General features: G+C 37.5%; 2 protein-coding genes across 9 annotated transcripts in view; one reads left to right on the top strand and one right to left on the bottom strand.

Annotated features, from left to right (window-relative positions):
- Tfb4 (transcription factor B4) overlaps nucleotides 1-3,449 on the top strand; it is a 43,493-nt gene extending 40,044 nt beyond the window's left edge. For all 4 annotated transcript variants that reach the window (XM_053777905.2, XM_053777891.2, XM_053777897.2 and 1 more), the window contains one exon: nucleotides 1,640-3,449. The gene's annotated coding sequence lies outside the window, so the exon portion shown is untranslated. The remainder of the gene's footprint in view (nucleotides 1-1,639) is intronic.
- LOC128689532 (uncharacterized) overlaps nucleotides 1,661-17,025 on the bottom strand; it is a 129,438-nt gene continuing 114,073 nt past the window's right edge. For all 5 annotated transcript variants that reach the window (XM_070083726.1, XM_070083721.1, XM_070083715.1 and 2 more), the window contains 4 exons: nucleotides 14,923-15,128; nucleotides 13,490-13,591; nucleotides 3,553-3,741; nucleotides 1,661-3,380 (listed from right to left, as the gene is read on the bottom strand). In XM_070083726.1, the coding sequence (XP_069939827.1) occupies nucleotides 1,661-3,380; nucleotides 3,553-3,741; nucleotides 13,490-13,591; nucleotides 14,923-15,128 (2,217 nt within the window). The remainder of the gene's footprint in view (nucleotides 3,381-3,552; nucleotides 3,742-13,489; nucleotides 13,592-14,922; nucleotides 15,129-17,025) is intronic.

The raw sequence follows: 17,025 nt of genomic DNA, 5'->3' as shown, positions 1-17,025 counted from the left end.
CGGTCTGAATCCAGACTGACTGGGGTTGAGTATGTTGTGGGATACTAAGGAGTAGACTTGTTTGTGAATTAATTTTTCGAAGATTTTAGATAGAAGGGGCAAGTTTGATATAGGCCTATAGTTGTTCAGTTCAGTTGGATCACCTCCTTTGAGGATCGGGGTAGCCCTTGCTGTCTCGAGTATGGATGAGAAGGTGGAAGATTCAATGGATTTGTTAAAGAGAGTTGCAGTGATTGGGGACAACACATGAGAAGCTGTTTTATACATAAGTGGTGGTAAGTTATTTAGGTCTCCTACCTTGTTCGTTAATGTTTTGATGAATGAGATCTCAGTAGTTAGTTGGTGCTAAAAATAGAGTATTTGGGTAGTTGCCAGTGAGGTAGTCTTTTGGTTAAATGTTTGAGTTTGGGATTTTGCTTGCTAGCTTTTTTCCTATGGTCGCAAAGAAGACATTAAGTTTGTTGGCAGTATCAGTTGGCTGGAGGAGAGGTTCTTCCAGTTTCGTTAGGTTGATCATTGCTGTATAGCCCTTGTGGCTTAGCGCTTCTTTTTGATTATAATAATAATAATAGGTTGATCATTCTGTTTTGTGACATCTTTTTAGATACTAGAATTTCAGATAAGGTTTTCCAGATCTTTTTCATATCACCTATTACGTAATGCAATCTGTTTTCATAGTACAGTTTTTTCGACCTCCCTGTTAGGTTAGTTAGTACTGATGAGTAACATTTAGCCAGATCACTAGTTATTAGACCCATTCTGTATTGTTTTTCATATAGATGTTTTTTATCAATAGTATTGATTGTTAAGTGAGGTCATTTCAGATTTACTGTACTTGTATTTAGGTAAGTACTGTGTTAGTAAAAAGCCCACCTGATTATGAACTTTAAGTTTTTGTTTTAATGTCAGAAGGCAGTGATATGATCAAATTAATAAATTTGTAAATATTTTTATTTCAGAAAATGCAGATTCTGTATACACCATACCATAAAACAAAACTGCATACAGACATGACTAGTCTTGACTAGATGTAATTTCTTTTAGTACAAATTTACATATTTAAAAGGTAATACATATTTTAATTGCTAAGACAAACCATAGAGAACATCAGAATTGTAATGTCATTATTAAATGCACTGTCCGAGTTTCATGTATTATGCATACAAGTTTAGTGCATGTTTTTCAGTATAATAATAACTGTAAGATCCTTGTGGATTTAGTGCTTAGTTTTGATTGTAATAATAGTTTCACATAAGCTTATCAATAAGTGCCACAATATACAGCTAAGCCTATTAACCCTTAAATGGTCCAAACGTATATATACGTTTTTTCAACATCTGAAAGTAAAAAAAATGTAGATCTTTTTTGTTTTACATTTGAAAACGTGTAAAAAAACTTTTATCTACATTTTTTTTTTGTTATATTTGAAAATATGTAAAAAAAAGTAGATCTAATTTTGTAGCACTATGAATTTGAACGTTGATCTGTTTGGACCGTTTAAGGGTTAAAGAGTGAGAGTACAGTAAATAGGAGATTGATCTGAAATGTGCCTGGGAGTACAATAAGCTCTTGTAATGATCATGTGATGCTGAACATTTGGTGTGGACAGGGATGGGTAATAATGAAATGCTCCCCACAGGTCATAATGGTGGCAGCACAATCAAAATTCTTCCTCTCCTGGTGTTAGCAGATCCTCAGGGATAGATGTAGTGGCCAATGATGCAGAAGAAATACTCACTCCCTCAACATCACTGACTTCAAAATCACTGCCATACTCCATAGAGATAGGTTCAGTTTGTACTAGAACAAACTGAGGAATTTCCATTTTAATGTCGCTATACATTCCTCCACTATTGTCTATACTTTCTCTGGTTTCTTCTTTAGGTGTTTTATCTATAGGCTCTGAATTTCCTTTTTCTGTCTTATTTGTACCTTTACACCAGTGGAAATGAGACTGACTAAGGTGCTCAGATATGCTTACTGAGGATGAAGCCGAACCACTTCTATTCAATAAAAGGGAAGAGGCTTTTTGCATTCTCAGTTTATCATCGTCCGTTTCACTGATATCTACTCTTAGTCCTGTTTCGATATTTTTAGTCACTTGTTTTTTATTCCTTGTTTTGTCTCTTAATTGAAATTTGTCAGCAAGATTTTGACAGTTATTTACTTTAACAGATTGCTTTGCTTCATACAAATTACTTTGATCTTTTTCTTTATTAATATGATGAGAGCTCACTGTATAGTCATCGCTATCAGGTGATACCTTACTTAAATCAACCAAAGCATTATGTGACATTAAAACACTTTCTAATTCCATATTATCCTGTGTGTTTTTTAATTTTAAATCAATTTGTTCAGCCTCTTTATTTCTTTTTGTATTGATAATGTCTGGTGACATTTTCCTTGGGTATTCAACAACAGGGCTTGTTTTATTTATGTCATCATACATACTAGTAATACCATTTCCTGTTTTCCAGCCACTCATTACCAATTCCTTCTCATGGGCCAATTGGATATCATCATTTATTCTGCAATTTGTATTTGTGTCATACTTGTCATGTAGCTTATATGTTTTATCTTGTTCTAAGTGTTTCCCAAAAGTAACAGTTAAAGTGCTTTTTACTGTATTAGAAACTTTTTTGTGTGTGTCCTCTACTTCAGCACCATTCACTTTATGAGGTAACTTTCTCTTGGAACTCTCTTCTACCTCAGGTAATATACCAGTGCTCTTTGCTAAATAATGTAGCTTTTTTTTAGAGGCGTCAACTATTTCATCAGAAAATTTCCTCTCAAAGCTCTCTACTCCATTAGATAATTGTTTTCCTGCTCCATTTACTTCATTGAAAATATGTTCCTTATCCCTAGTGTGTATCTCATTACTGTCATCACCAGTTGGTATATCATGAATTATTTTATCCCAATTTGGCCCTGAACGTACTATTATTTCACGATTTACTTTTGGCACCGAGTATTGTGAAAATATAGATAACATGCTTCTCCCAACTTTAATATCACTATTAAGTTGTTCCAACAAAACTTCATCTTTTTTATCAGGCACTATGTCTTCTGTCTTTTCTTTAGATTTCAAATTCAAAGGAAAACCTTGAGGAACAGTATCTTGCATAAATTTCTGGGTTTGTATGTAAGTGGCAGTATCTCCAACTTCCTTTGGAGATAAACCATTTTTAGTATATGATCTCTTGTCAAAGAATATTGGAATAGGGATATTTGAAGGGGATTGTGAATTTTTAGCTTTTATGGTTAATACACCAAACTCGCTGCCTGGCAGAGTTGATAAACTAGAACCAGACTGCAATTTTTCACTGGCCTCATTTTGTTTTGTTTCTGATTCTTGGAAGAAAGTTGGCTGCCAAGAAAATCTGTTAACAGAAACTGTATGTTACTAATTATTTTATATCGGTAGACAAGAATAAAAGATGAGCAATTCACTCTCTAATCTATAATTTCATCCTATAATCCAAATTTAAAATAATCATGAAAGCATAGGCACCCAGATAATAAAATAAAAAGAATGTACTATATTATGCTTACCCATTATTTTGTAAAAGTGTTAAAAAATTTTGAAACTTTAAAAAGCAGGCTTCAATATGAGAAACAGTTTCTTCATCTAATAAGTGAATTTCTTGCAACTGCACCTGTAGGCGTGACAGTTTCCTTTCACTGTGCCTTCTCCGCTCTCTCTCTCTTCTATATTTTCTCTTGTAAAGGCTCAACTGCTTTCTGTGGGCAAAAGTATTTTATAACTGAAGAAACTTTTGATAAGCCAAGAGCTTCAAAAAATACATGATGTACAGTAGACCGTCATTTAGCACGGTAGTTACGTTCTGAAAATGCCATCTTAGGTAAAAATCATGTTAGATGAACTGAAGAACTTATGGGAAAAATGGGGTTACGTTCCTGGGAGCCCCCAAAAAGCCAAACAACTTTTTTTTAGGCCTTCACATCTTACAAAAATAAAAGTGAAAATGTAGTTGTAGTTCATTGTTGAGATGTATTATGTTGTTTTTACTACTGGGCTGAGGTTGATGGTAGAGGTTCTGGTACTGAAGTCGATGGTTGTACTGGAGTGTCTAACTTTTAAGTCATTCAGTCAGTCAGTCAGTCAAGTCACTCAGTAAGTCCATGAAGTCAGTCAAATCACTCAGTCAGTCAAGTCATTCAGTCACACAAACTCATGTTTACCTCTTTTTCTGTGTACAAAGTAACACTTCAATACGGCTACAGGTTACCTCTTGTCTAATATCTTTGTTTCTTTGTTAATTCTAAGACTTAAGTGCTTATACCTCTTTGTGCCACTTTCAGCAACACTGGTATGGTTACTGGGTGTCATGATTGCTTGGCAGATACAAGATATAGTAATTAAAATATAACACAATTCACAAACACAGCTGCCTTGTAGCAGAGAAAGACTGGACACACATGGTGGGTGGTGTCGGGGAGTGGCAGGGGATGGCGGGAGGGCTTCCCAGCTGCTCCACAACAAGGCAGCCGCTTGAACAAAAGAGAATTTTTTTTTCCTTCCCACAAACTGAACCATGTTAAATTAATTATACGACATGTTACATAAAATTGCGTCGCAATTCTTCAATTGTTCAATACTCAAATCGTGCTAAATGACAGTCTACTGTATCCATGTTGAGGACATGAAGCCCATGGCTGTGTCCATTCCCTTTTTTAATCTATAAAAACCAGGGATTAACAAAGAAATACCTGTGCATAAAGTATAACAATAAATTCAGGTAGTGGTGGGAGCTAGATCCTTAGTTTGCTAATTACAAAACACACACTACTTTACTTAACATACTTGCATAACTGACAAACCAGAAGTACTATATACAAAGATTATTTAAGAATATTATGGCACAGTACTACAACCCACTGTATATATGAAGAGTTAATCTTAAAACATTACATTACAGCCATATACAGATAAAAACCACTTAAAATAACACCACTTGGTGATATCTCAAATGTTTCCAGGAATTTATCTTCATATCCATAATTAAATTTTTAAAGACATTATCTAATTTCTAGCATTTATCTCCAAACTTGCTTAGCTTATTCACTACTTTCCATGTACAGGGATATAGGCGGGCCCCGCTTTACAGCATTTTGCTAATACAGTGGAACCCCGAATATCAGCAACTGCATTTTTCGGCCGAATCGTATTTAGGCTGGTATTTGGGCTGAAATTTTGCTCGTATTTCGACCGGTGCTTCACAAATCAGCCGTATTATACGCGTCAGCGTATAATACGGCTCTCGGTGCATGAACATATTACTCCACACATTCAACCAAACATTTCCTTAAAGTCCACTGTTTTTTGTCCTTGTTTATTAAGTACGACTGTGAAATAAGCCACAATGGGCCCAAAGAAAGTTCCTAGTTAAGTTCCTTTGGTAAAGAAAGTGAGAAACACAATGGAATTTAAAAAAGAAGTTATTGAAAAATATGAGTGGTGTGATTGTGCTCCAGCTTGCCAGGATGTATAGCAAAAGCAAATCAACAATCACTTCTATCCTGGCAAAGAAAGAACAAATCATGGAAGCTGATGTAGCGAAAGGGGTAAACATGTTAACGAAAAAGAGATCACAAACAATGGAAGATGTAGAGTTGTAGTTATTGTGGATCAGCGAAAAATAGTTAGCGGGAGATCGTGTTTCAAAAACGATCATTTGTGAAGAGGGAAGACAGTTGCACGCGGATCTCGTAAAGAAAATGCCTGGAACTAGTGCTGATGTTAGTGAATTTAAGGCCAGCAGAGGCTGGTTTGACAGATTTAAGAAGCATAGTGGCATACACAGTGTTGTAAGGCATGGTGAGCCTGCAAGTTCAGACAAACATGCGGCTGAAAAATTTGTGCAAGAATTCAAGGGGGTATGTAGAAAATTGAAGAATTCCACCCCAACAAGTGTTCAATTGTGATGAAACAGGCCTCTTTTGGAAGAAAATGCCAAAGAAGACCTACATCACACAGGAGGAAAAGGCACTGCCAGGACACAAGCCTATGAAGGATAGGCTAACTTCTGTTCTGTGCTAACACTAGTGGGGATTTCAAACTGAAGCCTTTACTGGTGTATCACTGAAAATCCCAGAGTGTTCAAGAAAAACAATGTTGTCAAGAGTAAATTATGTGTGATGTGGAAAGTTAATCATAAGGCATGGGTCATGAGGCAACTTTTCATTGACTGGGTCCATGAAGTGTTTGACCTGAGTGGGAAAAAACACCTCTAGGAAAATAAATTGCCATTCAAGTGCTTCCTGGTAATGAACAATGCTCCTGCTCATCCTCCAAACTTGGTAGACCAATTGTCTAGGGATTTCAGTTTTATAACTGAAGTTCTTGCCTCCTAACACCACTCCTCTCATCCAGCCCATGGACCAGCAGGTCATTTCTAACTTCAAAAAACTCTACACAAAAGCAGTGTTTCTAAGGTGATTTGAAGTGACCTCGGACACTGAATTGACTAAGAGAGTTCTGGAGGAATCACTTCAATATCTACAACTGCATAAGCCTTATAGGTAAGGCTTGGCAGGGAGTGACTTTCAGGACTTTGAACTCTTCTTGGAGAAAATTGTGGCCAGAATGTGTCCTCAAGAAGGATTTTGAAGGGGTGGAGGCTGACCCTGAGGACCCTACACCTGTTGTGGAATCTGTTGTGTCTTTGGGGAAGTCCATGGGGTTGGATGAGAGTGGCAAGGATGTCGAAGAGCTGGTGGAGGATCACAGGGAAGAGCTAACCACTGAAGAGCTGCAACACCTTCAACTGGAACAGCAAAGTCCACAGCTGAGGAGCTTGCTTCAGAGATTAAGGAGATTTATGCAATGTGGGGTAAGGTGCAAGCTTTTGTTGAGAAATATCACCCTGACCAAGCTGAAACAAGCCATATCTGCAACATGTTCAGTGACAAAACCTTGGCCCACTTCAGGCAAATCTCAGAGGTGCTAGAAAAAGACCTCTCTGGATAGTTTTTTGTGCAACAGGGGTCCAGTGACTCTCAAGCTGGTCCTAGTGCCATTAAAAGAAAAACAAGGGAAGTAACCCCAGAGAGGGATTTGATACCTGAAGTCATTATGGAGGGGGATTCCCCTTCCAAACAATAACCTCTCCTCCTCCCTCTCCCCTCCTACCTGTCTTCCACATGCCAACAAAAGTCTTCAATACAGGTATGTAATAATGATTTAAATGTTCATTTATATGTGACTGTCATTGTTTTGTGTATGTAAAACTATAGTTAAACTTTACAAAATGTATTTTTTTTTATTTTTTGATGTCTGAAAAGGACTAATTGTACCTGCATTAATTCTTATAGGAAATATTGCTTCGAATTCAGGCCTTATCGAATTTAGGCCGACCTTCTGGAACGGATTACAGTGGAACCTCTACTTGCGAGTTTAATCCATTCCACGACCTTGCTCGCAACTGGATTTGCTCATTTGCAGAGTCAATTTTCCTCATCTAAATTAATTGAAATGCAATTAATCCGTTCCAGTGGAATTCTGTACATGTACTTCAATAATTTCGCTAATATCAACTCTACGGCTTATTAATCTATCTCACTTCATCTAATATGACATAATAAACAATATAAATAACATAGAAACCTGATATATACTCTAAAATGAATAAAATATTTCATTCATGTAGTGGAATGGGCGGTATTGGCGGTGGACGAGTTTGTCTGGAGACCAGGCAAAATATTTCATGAATAATTTAGCTAATATCATCTATACGGCTTATTTATCTATCACAGTTCATCTAATATGACATAACAAACAATATAAATAACATAGAAACATGATATATACTCTAGAATGATTAAAATATGCCATTCATGTAGTGGTATGGGCGGTGTCGGCGGTAGACGAGAGTTTGTCTGGAGACCGGGCAAAATACTTCATGAATAATTTTGCTAATATCATCTATACGGCTTATTTATCTATCACAGTTCATCTAATATGACATAACAAACAATAAAAATAACATAGAAACATGATATATATACTCTAGAATGAATAAAATATCATTATTATTATTATTATTATTATTATTATTATTATTATTATATAAATAATTTGTAATTTTTATTCACACAAAAAATATAAGATTTACTGTTATTCCTTATTGCAATAATTGTATAATGTCAACCCATTCATGACTGCAATGGAGCATTTGTCCTAGGTTGAGCTCAATTTCAAGACACTTTTGGAGCATTTGTCCTAGGTTGAGCTCAATTTCAAGACACTTTTCGTCATGAAAGCAATCAAAATCTTATCTATTTCTGTAATATATCTTCCATTCTATCAAATGAGACCAAAAAACGAGAATACAACCATAAAAACCATTCAAAATTACTGCTAAGAGGTGACTAATTGCTGAGAAGTGAACTCCATTATTTATGCTTAGATTTCTTTCATTTTTGGTGTACGTTAAGAAGCATCTTTCCATCAGACATTGCCCTAGTTTCAATAAGATAGTCCAACAAACAAATGAGATACAATTCCTAAGATCAAGAGCAAGAGCCCCTCACCAGTGTCAGGGAACCTGCCTTGAGGTCTGCTCACTTGTGGAAATTTTGCTCGCGTATGAAAGCAAAAAATTGACCCATCGACTGCTTGTATTTGGAAAAACTCGCAAGTGGACACGCTCGCAAGTAGAGGTTCCACTGTACGTCTGATATTTGGGGTTCCACTGTACAGCGATTTTCAATTATACCCATTCTTCATTTATTCAGTCTTCTTACAATAAATATATTCACTCACTAAAAGCTAAAGAGGAAAATATTTTAAGGTAAGTAATGTGTGTACTGTATATGCATTTTTTAGGCCTAGCTCTATTGCTCACTTAACCCTTAAACTGTCCAAACGTAGATCTACATTTGCTCATGTAGCGCTCCGAACGCAGCTCTACGTTTTTTTACATTGTTTCTTATGGAGAAAATCAAGGTCGGAGGGCTACGCGTGCAAACGTAGATCTACGTTTGGACAGTTTAAGGGTTAATATATTATAGTGTAAACATGTTATCAGGCTTTTATATGCATTTGAAAGTAAAAAAAGACCATTATTCACTTTAAAGCGGTAGCCTGAAACCTAACCTGCTGTATAAGTGGGGCACTCCTGTACAGTTAACTTCTAAAACTTTACCAACATTTAACTACTTTTACATCACACTACTTATTCTTACATAAGGCAACAATAATCTGACTTTATTAAAAATAATAATTATCACTAATTTTTCAGAAGGCAATGCTTCTACAGAAAATACTTAATAATTCACCTAGCCCCGAACAACTTTTCCCCTTGTACCTCAATGATCCAAGAAAGGTATCTCCCATATCAAATGACTTCATCCCTGTACCTTAGTAATTCAAGATATGCTCCATTTCATGAGACACCAACCACATGAACTGTACTACAAAAGCATACTGAGTATAGTTGCTCCTAAAAATACACGGGAAGGGAAGGGGGTTATATTCCTAGAGATCCCACAAAACTAGAAGCCATGAAAAATACAAATTTAGGTCGGCATAGTGATTTTTTTCAGATCTGGTTTCATTTTGTGTTTGAGACCATACTTTTATAATATACTGACACTTAATAATAATAATAATAATAATATCTCTATGTCCTGGCTTTAAGTGAAACAAAGCTGAAGGGGGTGGGAGAGGAATAAATGGGATTAGGTCAGGGGTTTCAAATAGAGTTAGAGCTAAAGAAGGAGTAGCAATAATGTTGAAGGATAAGCTATGGCAGGAAAAGAGGGACTACAAATGCATAAATTCAAGGATTATGTGGAGTAAAATAAAGATTGGATGTGAAAAGTGGGTTATAGTAAGCGTGTATGCACCTGCAGAAGAAAGAAGTGTAGAGGAGAGAGAGAGATTCTGGGAAATGTTGAGTGAATGCGTGGGGAGTTTTGAATCAAGTGTGAGAGTAATGGTGGTTGGCGATTTCAATGCTAAAGTGGGTAAAAATGTTATGGAGGGAGTAGTAGGTAAATTTGGGGTGCCAGGGGTAAATGTAAATGGGGAGCCTTTAATTGAGCTATGTGTAGAAAGAAATTTGGTAATAAGTAATACATATTTTATGAAAAAGAGGATAAATAAATATACAAGGTATGATGTAGCACGTAATGAAAGTAGTTTGTTAGATTATGTATTGGTGGATAAAAGGTTGATGGGTAGGCTCCAGGATGTACATGTTTATAGAGGGGCAACTGATATGTCAGATCATTATTTAGTTGTAGCTACAGTTAGAGTAAGAGGTAGATGGGAAAAGAGGGAGGTGGCAACAACAAGTAAGAGGGAGGTGAAAGTGTATAAACTAAGGGAGGAGGAAGTTCAGGCGAGATATAAGCGACTATTGGCAGAAAGGTGGGCTAGTGCAAAGATGAGTAGTGGGGGGGTTGAAGAGGGTTGGAATAGTTTTAAAAATGCAGTATTAAAATGTGGGGCAGAAGTTTGTGGTTATAGGAGGGTGGGGGCAGGAGGAAAGAGGAGTGATTGGAGGAATGATGAAGTAAAGGGTGTGATAAAAGAGAAAAAGGTAGCTTACGAGAGGTTTTTACAAAGCAGAAGTGTTATAAGAAGAGCAGAGTACATGGAGAGTAAAAGAAAGGTGAAGAGAGTGGTGAGAGAGTGCAAAAGGAGAGCAGATGAAAGAGTGGGAGAGGCACTGTCAAGAAATTTTAATGAAAATAAGAAAAAATTTTGGAGTGAGTTAAACAAGTTAAGAAAGCCTAGGGAAAGTATGGATTTGTCCATTAAAAACAGAGTAGGGGAGTTAGTAGATGGGGAGAGGGAGGTATTAGGTAGATGGCGAGAATATTTTGAGGAACTTTTAAATGTTGAGGAAGAAAGGGAGGCGGTAATTTCATGCACTGGCCAGGGAGGTATACCATCTTTTAGGAGTGAAGAAGAGCGAAATGTAAGTGTGGTGGAGGTACGTGAGGCATTACGTAGAATGAAAGGGGGTAAAGCAGCTGGAACTGATGGGATCATGACAGAAATGTTAAAAGCAGGGGGGGATATAGTGTTGGAGTGGTTGGTACTTTTGTTTAATAAATGTATGAAAGAGGGGAAGGTACCTAGGGATTGGCGGAGAGCATGTATAGTCCCTTTATATAAAGGGAAAGGGGACAAAAGAGATTGTAAAAATTATAGAGGAATAAGTTTACTGAGTATACCAGGAAAAGTATACGGTAGAGTTATAACTGAAAGAATTAGAGGTAAGACAGAATGTAGAATTGCGGATGAGCAAGGAGGCTTCAGAGTGGGTAGGGGATGTGTAGATCAAGTGTTTACATTGAAGCATATATGTGAACAGTATTTAGATAAAGGTAGGGAAGTTTTTATTGCATTTATGGATTTAGAAAAGGCATATGATAGAGTGGATAGAGGAGCAATGTGGCAGATGTTGCAAGTTTATGGAATAGGTGGTAAGTTACTAAATGCTGTAAAGAGCTTTTATGAGGATAGTGAGGCTCAGGTTAGGGTGTGTAGAAGAGAGGGAGAATACTTCCCGGTAAAAGTAGGTCTTAGACAGGGATGTGTAATGTCACCATGGTTGTTTAATATATTTATAGATGGGGTTGTAAAAGAAGTAAATGCTAGGGTGTTTGGGAGAGGGGTGGGATTAAATTATGGGGAATCAAATTCAAAATGGTAATTGACACAGTTACTTTTTGCAGATGATACTATGCTTATGGGAGATTCTAAAGAAAAATTGCAAAGGTTAGTGGATGAGTTTGAGAATGTGTGTAAAGGTAGAAAGTTGAAAGTGAACATAGAAAAGAGTAAGGTGATGAGGGTATCAAATGATTTAGATAAAGAAAAATTGGATATCAAATTGGGGAGGAGGAGTATGGAAGAAGTGAATGTTTTCAGATACTTGGGAGTTGACGTGTCAGCGGATGGATTTATGAAAAATGAAGTTAATCATAGAATTGATGAGGGAAAAAAGGTGGGTGGTGCGTTGAGGTATATGTGGAGTCAAAAAACGTTATCTATGGAGGCAAAGAAGGGAATGTATGAAAGTATAGTAGTACCAACACTCTTATATGGATGTGAAGCTTGGGTGGTAAATGCAGCAGCGAGGAGACGGTTGGAGGCAGTGGAGATGTCCTGTCTAAGGGCAATGTGTGGTGTAAATATTATGCAGAAAATTCGGAGTGTGGAAATTAGGAGAAGGTGTGGAGTTAATAAAAGCATTAGTCAGAGGGCAGAAGAGGGGTTGTTGAGGTGGTTTGGTCATTTAGAGAGAATGGATCAAAGTAGAATGACATGGAAAGCATATAATCTATAGGGGAAGGAAAGAGGGGTAGAGGTCGTCCTCGAAAGGGTTGGAAAGAGGGGGTAAAGGAGGTTTTGTGGGCGAGGGGCTTGGACTTCCAGCAAGCGTGCATGAGCGTGTTAGATAGGAGTGAATGGAGATGAATGATACTTGGGACCTGACGATCTGTTGGAGTGTGAGCAGGGTAATATTTAGTGAAGGGATTCAGGGAAACCGGTTATTTTCATATAGTCGGACTTGAGTCCTGGAAATGGGAAGTACAATGCCTGCACTTTAAAGGAGGGGTTTGGGATATTGGCAGTTTGGAGGGATATGTGGTGTATCTTTATACGTATATGCTTCTAAACTGTTGTATTCTGAGCACCTCTGCAAAAGCAGTGATAATGTGTGAGTGTGGTGAAAGTGTTGAATGATGATGAAAGTATTTTCTTTCTTTTTTGGGTCACCCTGCCTCAGTGGGAGACGACCGACTTGTTGAAAAAAAAAAAAAATCTCTAATTACTACAAGTACTTCTAAAAAATAATGACCAGAACAAGAGAGATTTGGGTGTAGAAAAACAAAAAAGTCAGAATATTGGATAATTATATCTAATCACTAGTTGCCTATCAGTACAAATTTTGGATAAGTGAAACCTATGAATAAAGTAGCTCACAAATTTTTAGGGACAGCTACACATGCCTCACAATGCTGAATATCCATTTCAGCAATCATATGCCTTAACATTTCTTTTTCACTATCAATCAGAGCACTTATTGGTTCTTAATTATGATTTTTCACTTCCTACTGTTCTCTGTCCATTTATGTTACAGTACTTCATTGGCCCCTCTTACTTGCAAATGATCTCCCACTTCTTACTTACACTTGACTATTACCTGATTCTCTAAGTGCCTCTCTTGTAAGTTATCCCACTGTATAGTAGCTTCTAACACAACTTATACAACTCAGCACACATGACAGCTACCAGCTCCAGCCAAACCACCTCCCCCCTCCCCCAAAAAAAAAAGGAAAAGGGAGGAGGAAAAAGAGAGGGTAGGAATGGAGGGAGGCCACCAATTGTTACTAAATGACGTGGTAAATTTACACTTTTTTTTTTTCTTAATTTCAACTTAATCTGCTAAGACCATTTTGATTCAATCTGGTACACTACACAAAATACTGTCACATTTAGTCATACCTAATGTTAAGGAGACTCACTGAATCTTCTGTTGATGTTACAGCATGGCTCTGTTGTTCTTTAGGAAAGGCTTCTACCAGTGACCCAGGTGGTAAACCCTCTCTGGAACAGATGTAGACATTTTTTTTTTAAATACTCTCCTGCCACGTGAAAGATCAGAAGTCTAACTCCCCTCCATACTTTTATGAAACATTCTCCTAAAACCTAAAATGTTCAACATAGATAATTCATAAAATCAAGTATTTCACTTAAGTAGTTAAATCTTCTTTCAACGAACTGGCCGTATCCCACTGAAGCAGGGTGGCCCAAAAAGAAAAACAAAAGTTTCTGTTTTTAACTTTAGTAATGTATACAGGAAAAGGGGCACTACCCCCTTACTCCAGGTATGTTAATCGCCTCTACAACACGCATGGCTTATGCAGGAAGAATTCTATTCCACTTCCCTTTGGAGATAAGAGGAAATAAACAAGAAAAGAACTGGTAAGAAAATAGAAGAAAACTCAGAGGGGTGTGCATATATATGCTTGTGTATGTATGTGTAGTGTGACCCAAGTGTGAGTAGAAGTAGCAAGATGTACCTGAAATCTTGCATGTTTATGAGACAAAAAGACACCAGCAATCCTACCACCATGTAAAACAATTGCAGGTTTCCATTTTACACTCACTTGGCAGGACGGTAGTACCTCCCTAGGCAGTTGCTGTCTACCAACGTACTACCTAGCAGTAGTTAAATAACTGTACAATATAATTATTAAAAAATGGTACACAAATAGTTGGTGGTCTTGTTATTATTATCATGGGGGAGTGCTAAACCCTCCCCCATGGAAGGAAGGATGGAAGGCATTCAGGCTTAATTCAGAGAATTGGAGCTCAGATCCAATTCCCTAGATCAAGAGCCCCTCACCAGCATAAAGGAACCTCCCTTGAGGGGTGCTGATCTTGTAACTAGCCTTTCCATCATAATATCAGTAGTTAATTGCATTCAAATTAACTGAAATTGCTAGCTTTAATTGAAACCAACCTGTTTTGAGTCTGAGATTCACAACACCAAAAAAAAAAAAAAAAAAAAAAGCCTCTTGAATTCTTTTGACTCATTTATTATCTGTGGCACTAGTTGCCATCCAAATGTCACTTTCTCCAGCATCAAGAAATAATAATTGAAAAAGACAAGACTTAAAATAATGTACCTGAGTAAAAATAACATGAGGGAACATAACATATTAACTTAAAAGTACTAACGTGATTACCAATAAATTTATTTGTATGCAATATTTTGAAAATGTGTGAAGACAAAAGTACAAAATAGAGGCATGAAAGGGGACAAAAGAAGAGGAAATATGTAAATCTTTGTGACAAAATGCATTTGGAAAGATTTATGATTAGTCATTATTTATATTAAACATAATGTATTCAACATAATGCCAACACAATACCTTCTCTCGAACAGCCTATGCTCCACTCTCCATGGAATTCCTAGTTGTCCAGGTGGATTTGGTATTTTTTTTGGTTGTGTATAAATTGTATTCAGACCCTTTTTTATTCTATTTATTCTTCCAGTTGCTGAATATTTTCCTGGACTTCCCTTAGTCTTGACAGCTTCTTCCTTCACATAACTGTCTGATGGCTCCAGCCACATGTACTGAAATAACATAAAACATTTTAGGCAAAAAAGCCCATTTGTAATATTTCTATATTTGCTTACACTACATTTTGTTCATTTGAGGCTTTATCAAGCCTTAATATACAAAATAAAGCAAAACAGTGAGTATTTATAAAGCAAGAAAGTGAGATGAAGCAGCAGGTGAAAAAAGTGAGATCATTGGGTTTACAATAAAAAGGTAGTTTAACAAAGTAAAAAGAAAGACCATATAAATACAGCTGAACCTCGGATGTCGACTGCATTAGTACTTGTTCAATAAATCAGTTTTCAAAAGAGGTCTTCAAGAAAAAATGTCCTGGTTTTCGTACGTTCTCATGGTTGTCGACAGACAAGTTTTCACATGTACAGAACAGGGCTGCTCACGGACTGCGCACTGGACAATGGGTCGAGAACATGGGTATGAGAAAGTATACGTAGCCACCAACTCATGTGCTGTAAACTTCTCTTGAGCTTTTGTTGTGCATGTTGTGAATTTTTTTGTTATTTTGTGGTTTTGGTGCATTTTTTAATGTGAGATAAGCCATCATGGGTCCAAAGGAAGTTGTAGAAGTATGCCATTAGCTCTCCTCTGACAAGTAAGGGGCAGTGAATTATAATAATAAAGAAGCACTAAACCTACAAGGATCATACAGCTCCGCCGGGCAGGGAAGGATGCAGGGGTATTGGGTAGCAAGAGGGAGATGGATGATTATTAGGTCATAGTGTGCAGCGGGGTAGTGGATAGTGCAGGGGTAGAGGGTAGCAAGAGACTGAGGTAGAAAGGGCTGTAAGGAGTACTAGAGGCCTCATCATCATCAGAGTTTGTGTAGTAAAACAATTGCTGTCAAAAAGTCAATGAGAGAGTCTGGGTTAAAGGATGGTCCATCAGCAAAAAGGGAAGGTAAAGTAAGGGCAGTAGAGCAGTGACGACGTTGGAGGTAAATTCTGCGTGCTCGTTGATAGAGTGGGCAGTCCAGTAGAATGTGGCTAACAGAAACTGGAACCTGACAATTCTCACAGAGTGGAACAGGGCACCTCTCCATGAGATACTTGTGAGTAAAATGAGTGTGGCTGATGTGAAGATGAAAGAGAGTAGTCTCCTAACCTCAACACTGTTGATAAGAAGACAGCCAGAAACCTATACATGTACCCGGTTTAATAGAATGTAGTTTATTATTGAGCAGATCAGACCAACATTGTTGCCAATAGGTGCGAAGGTGGGTAGCAATTACAGCAAAATAGTCAGTGAATGGAACACCTCTATGTGAAACTGGGAGGTCATGTACTGCTGACCTCGCAGCAGTGTCTGCCTGTTCGTTGCCCTGTATGTCAACATGACTGGGGACCCAACAAAAAACAATATCTTTGTGCTTGCTAGAGATATGGCATAACCAAAGTTGGATACAAAGAACCAGGGGATAAGGTGTATCAAATTTTCATATAGCCTTTAAAGCACTAAGAGAGTCTGAAACAACCACAAATGGTGACACAGGCATAGATGCAATACGGATAAGTACATGTACTACGAGAATGGCATACAATTCAGTCGTGAAAATGCTAGACGGGAATAATAAATGCCCTCGCATGACGCTGTCAGGAAACACTGCTGCGAATCCGATGCCGTCAGAAGACTGGGAACTATCAGTGTACACTGCAATGGCATGCCAATGAGATTGGAAGTGGTTAAGAAAACGAGAGCGAGAAGCCACTGTACGCAGTAGGGCTTTCGCACATGGCAGTAGCAAAGAACAGACACGAACTGTCGGAACTTCCCAAGGGGGTAGGGAAAAGTGAGATGCTACATGAACACAGAAAGGTGGTAACTGAAAAGACAACAAGAGCGAATGTTGGCGAAGAGAAAAGGGACAGAGTGAACGGGAAACAAACATATTAAGAA

Source organism: Cherax quadricarinatus, chromosome 1 (genome assembly GCF_038502225.1).
Source record: "Cherax quadricarinatus isolate ZL_2023a chromosome 1, ASM3850222v1, whole genome shotgun sequence".
In the NCBI taxonomy this organism is placed as follows: Eukaryota; Metazoa; Arthropoda; class Malacostraca; order Decapoda; family Parastacidae; genus Cherax; species Cherax quadricarinatus.
This window is presented reverse-complemented; position numbering and strand designations above follow the sequence as displayed.